The sequence below is a fragment of the Scomber japonicus genome, chromosome 2, assembly GCF_027409825.1.
Source record: "Scomber japonicus isolate fScoJap1 chromosome 2, fScoJap1.pri, whole genome shotgun sequence".
Taxonomy (NCBI): Eukaryota; Metazoa; Chordata; class Actinopteri; order Scombriformes; family Scombridae; genus Scomber; species Scomber japonicus.
Window position 1 is genome coordinate 25,632,281 of NC_070579.1, and position 4,961 is coordinate 25,637,241.

At 38.4% G+C, this 4,961-nt stretch overlaps 1 protein-coding gene across 1 annotated transcript; it reads left to right on the forward strand.

The window, feature by feature from the left end:
• The first annotated feature begins 2,177 nt into the window (after positions 1-2,177).
• LOC128364814 (lysozyme G-like) lies at positions 2,178-3,412 on the forward strand. Its single transcript, XM_053325433.1, has 4 exons — positions 2,178-2,271; positions 2,610-2,791; positions 2,877-3,009; positions 3,131-3,412. Exons 1-4 carry the CDS (start codon positions 2,262-2,264, stop codon positions 3,259-3,261), a joined length of 456 nt encoding a protein of 151 aa, XP_053181408.1. The 5' UTR covers positions 2,178-2,261; the 3' UTR covers positions 3,262-3,412.
• Positions 3,413-4,961: the final 1,549 nt, after the last annotated feature.

Sequence of the window (4,961 nt, forward strand, 5' to 3'; positions counted from 1 at the left end):
TGAGATAAACAAAGCAGACTTTTTGTTAGCATGTTGTTAACCCAGCAGAGAGCTCAGATTGACACAGATGAACTTCTCAACCAACTCCTGTTAGCTCTGAATAAAGTTTTTATTATATTGTCACTTATATGACTGTAATGCACTAAACTATAACAAGGCACCACAAATTCATATATATCAAACAATGCAACAAAAATCTCAAATTGTATTGATCAAACATTCAGACCTTCATTTTCTACGACAAAATTCACAACTCAAACTTTTTCTGTTCTGGAGAAATCAGAGAAAATACTAAGCAATAAGTACATTTTTTCTTTAATTTCAGGCATTTAAAAGTACATAATATTAAAACAACAACAGTACAAACTATACCAAAAAGTAAATATTCACATCACACCTACACCTAAATACAACAAAGACAGATTAACAGCTCAAGCTAAATGTAATTACTGACGTCATCTTACTCCTTAAATAAGCTTTTTTTAAACTTGACATGCACCAGTATAAAAGACAGAACTGCTGATGATCACACTCGGAAGATAACAGAATAACTAAAACAGTCCCACTGTCTCTGTTCTCACTGCTGCTTAAGGTAAGTCAACATTTTACTATAAACCTATCATCCAAATATATTTTAGCTGTTTTTCACTTTCTTTACTGTCCAACACCCAAATAGTAAATAAGTAATTAATTAGTTTCATTTTGACTGAACAGTGGTGGGTTCATGACCTGCTGGACTATTATCTCTGTGAAAACATGTGCTTTGATTGGATCTGTGCAGCCAGTAGAGTTAATTATATCATAAAATGTATATGAAGAGACATTACTTCTATCAACAAAGCATGTTAGCTGATTTTTCCTTTCACTTTCTCCGGTCCTAAGTCCAAATAGTTGATAAGAAATTGCTTGCTTACTTACTTTCATGATGACTGAACACATCATGGGTTCATTCCCTGCTGCAACTTAAGGTATGGTAAGGATGTGATAAGGATGCAACATAACGTAAAACGACTTTGATTTATCAAATATAAATCCTGCCAGGTAATTTATTTTATCCATTTATCATCAGTTGGATTATGCGTGTACAAGTGAAATATCGGCCTCACTGTTTCAACCCCCTCAGATTGTGAGAATGTTTGGGTTTCTGGGTCTCTTTATTAAAAGTAACCTTTGGCTATGTTCACACTGCAGGCCTTAATGCTCAATTCCGATGTATTGCTCAAATCCGATGTGACCCGCATGCTCAGTTGATCATTAATGACGTCATGCACAGAACGGTGTTTACGGAAGCGAACATGGCAACAGTAACAGCTGGTGAAGTTACTGGTAGTCTCATTTATGGTCTAATGTTAAAAACAGTGTGTGGCGGCAGCCGGCAAATTTGTGAGCAGGTGATGTTAAAAAGGAGGAAGAGGAGAAAGAAAATGAATAATTTAATGATGTCTTTATGCGGAGCATTAGCTGTGTGTTGCTCCAGAATAACGTCTAAGTCGCATTAAATGCGACCTGACTGTTCAGAATGCGGTCACATTCAAAAAAATCCGATATGTATCCGATTCAGTACCACATTTGAAAGTGGCCTGAATCGGATTAGGAAATGTCAGATTCAATGTGACTTGTGCTGTTCACATTGTCAGAAACAAATCAGATATGGGTCACGTTTGAGCGAACAAATCGGATTCAGGTCACTTTTAACTGCGGTGTGAACGTAGCCTTTGAGTACTTCAGTGGAGAGGCGCTGGGTGTGCTGACCGCTCTGAACATTGTTGAATTGAATTGAATACCTTTATTGTCATTGCACGACAGTACAACGAAATTCAAATTAGAAATACTTTGTCGTAGCCCAGTGCTAGCTGGTCTCTTCAATATTGCATGGAAATCAGGGACAGTGCCTGTGGACTGGCAGACTGGGATGGTGGTTACCATTTTCAAAAAAGGGAACTGGAGGATGCACTTCAGCAATCAGGGCATCACATTACTCAGCCAATGAACATCTTAGCTGTTTTTTAACTTTCACTTTCTCTGGTCCAAGGTCCAAACACTTTCTGCTTGCATACTTACTTTCATTGTGACTGAACACGAGTTGGGTTCATTCCCTGCTGGACCACTATTTCTGAGAAACCATGTGCTTCACTCCAGCCTGACCACTGATTTGATTGGCTGAGCAGCAGCCAGTAGAGGTAAGAGTTCTCTATATAAGAGACGTTGAGTCTGATACATCACCAACACTTTTAGAAGAGCAACAGAGAACAACGACCAACATGGCTCAGGGTAAGTACACTTTTGATGAAAATGTCTTTTTGTCGACCACAGCGCTGAAGTTAGCTTCTGATTGATAACTTCTTAATGGAAATTTAAGGTCCACCTTAAAAGTGGTGTACACTTGATTGTGAGCATGCTGACATTAGTATTTAGCTCAAAGAACTCACTATAAACTCTTAATAATTATACTCCCTGTAAAGCAGTATTGATACTGACTGGGTTATCCTGGTAAATTAAAGAAAAATCATTTGAAATGAGACACTTTCTGATACTGAATAATGTGACACAGACATGAAGGTTTTACATGATGAAGTTTAAATTAATAGAAACTTTCATTTCCTCTCCAGAGGCTAGAGATGATCTTCCGTACATTAACAAGTACAAAAACAAAATTATCGGGGCTGCAAACAAATATGGAGTGGAGCCTTCTATCGTGGCTGGCATCATCTCCAGAGAGACCCGAGGAGGCAGAGGGGCAGGTCTCTGTAATGGCTGGGGAGACAACGGGAACGCCTTTGGACTGATGCAGGTCTGTGTTCCACACACAAGTCTCTGTCCAACACACTCTCTGCATCCACGTTTGATAGTAACATCTATTTATTTATGGTTTCTAGATTGACAAGCGCTGGCACACGCCAAGGGGTCAGTGGGACAGCCAGGAACATATTGAGCAAGGAGTTGGGATCCTAATGGACTGCTACAGGGAAGTGGCTCAGAGATTTCCCAATATGCCCGACAAGATGAGAGGTACAGATCATCCATCTGAATAGTTGGTGTACTTGGGGTGTAAAGCCATGTAAAACAATCTTAATAACCTCATCTCACCTCAATTTTCTGCACTCTTCAAATTATTTTTCTCCTGCTTTAGGAGCACTGGCTGCTTACAACATGGGCGCACAAAACATGAACCCCAACAACGTGGACGCTCACACTACTCATGGCAACTACTCCAGTGATGTCACTGCCAGGGCCCAGTTCTATGCGAGTAATGGGTATTAACTCTGAGAACTCACTCATTTCTGACTTTCTGATTTTTTATGAATGGAAATGTGTTAAAGTGAATAAATGTGTTTCTACAGCAGAGTAATAACAATGTATGATGTGTTAATTGTCATTTGCAACGTCTATCAATGGATCAATAAAGATATCATTCCAGTATAAGTAAACCTGAATCATGTCTTTTCACTAAATGATGTGTGTACATTCACACACATGTAGACACACAACACCCTCCAGTATCATTGTGAGCAGATGTAAGAGTTCCTGCATACTGTTTTTATTTCTGTGCCACATGTGAGTTGCCCTGACAAAAATAATGAAAACCATTTTTATTTTATTTTTTATAACTCTCTTTATTGGAAGCAATTTCACAGGCAACAATATAAAAACAGTGAAAAGCTGAGGAGAGAAATTCCATTTTTTTCAATCTTTTCACCCCATCCCATCCCACCCACAGGAGAGCACTTATTGTTGTACAACGATCAAGCCATATTAATAATACCGAATACATATACACAATACATGAGAAAGAAAAAGATGAAAAAAACAAAACAAAACAAAACAAAAAAAACAACAAATAAATAAATAAATAAATGAAGATCAATTGCAATTAAATAAATAAAAATAAAGTTTTTTTCAAATAAGTTTAGGGAGCCATTAAGAGAAAATCTAAGCTTCTCTAGTCTAATGGACAGTAAAAGCTCTTTGACTCATCTGTGGTGGGATGGAGGTTGAGGGCGTTTCCAGCTAAGGAGAATGAGTCGCCTGGCCAACAGGGTGGCTACAGCAAGTACAGTCTGCATGGCTTTAGAGGTCATAGGATGCAAAGGGGTGCCAAACAAGGCTAGGAGAGGTTCAGGAGTAATAGTAGTGTTATATGTTGTACTAAGAGACTTAAAAATTTCAGACCAAAACGTGGCAAGCCTGGGACAAAACCAGAACATGTGGGAATGGTCGGCTGGAGATTATTTGCACCTATTACAAGTAGGGCTGGGCGATATGGCCTTTTACTAATATCCCGATATTTTTAAGCCATGTCACGATACACGATATATATCTCGATATTTTGCCTTAGCCTTGAATTAACACTTTGATGCATACAATTATGCCAGTATGATGATTCTACATTAAAACATTGTTCATACTACATTAATATATGCTGATTTTAAACATTCATGCCAAAAGGGTGAATCACAACTAAACAAATTCATCAAAACTGTATTTATTAAACAGCTATTAAGCAGTGGCACAAACATGTCATTTCAAAACAAATAAAGTGTCTTTTATGCATGATGTAACTAATATGACACATCAAAATAACACTAAATAAAAGTGCACATTTTGTGCATAATGCCACTAGGATATAAAGGTAGAGCTGACTCTGCTACGTAGATTATATCTTGGATCAAGTGTGTCGATGATCTTTCTGAATCCGGGCTTTTAACCACACTCACTGGGGCCATGTCTATCTCTGTGTGGTGTGTTACTGCGGACGTTATCTCCTTCTGTTTTTGACTGTTTTAGTCGTATTGCTGTTCTGGAAAAAGAAGACGCTAGACTCAGACGCTAGACTCAGTTGCGTCAGTGCTTTCTTCAATATGTCACTGGCCGGAGATGTGCTCTTGCAGAGTTTCAAGCACACATGGTGATATAACTTTGCTGTACTACCAGCTTTTGTGGTGACGTTTTTATGGCGTACT

Excerpts from the sequence above, each read along its gene's own strand:
- LOC128364814 (XM_053325433.1), top strand. Across the intron at positions 2,792-2,876 it reads ACGCCTTTGGACTGATGCAG|ATTGACAAGCGCTGGCACAC; the intron begins GTCTGTGTTCCA and ends TATGGTTTCTAG. Across the intron at positions 3,010-3,130 it reads TATGCCCGACAAGATGAGAG|GAGCACTGGCTGCTTACAAC; the intron begins GTACAGATCATC and ends CTCCTGCTTTAG.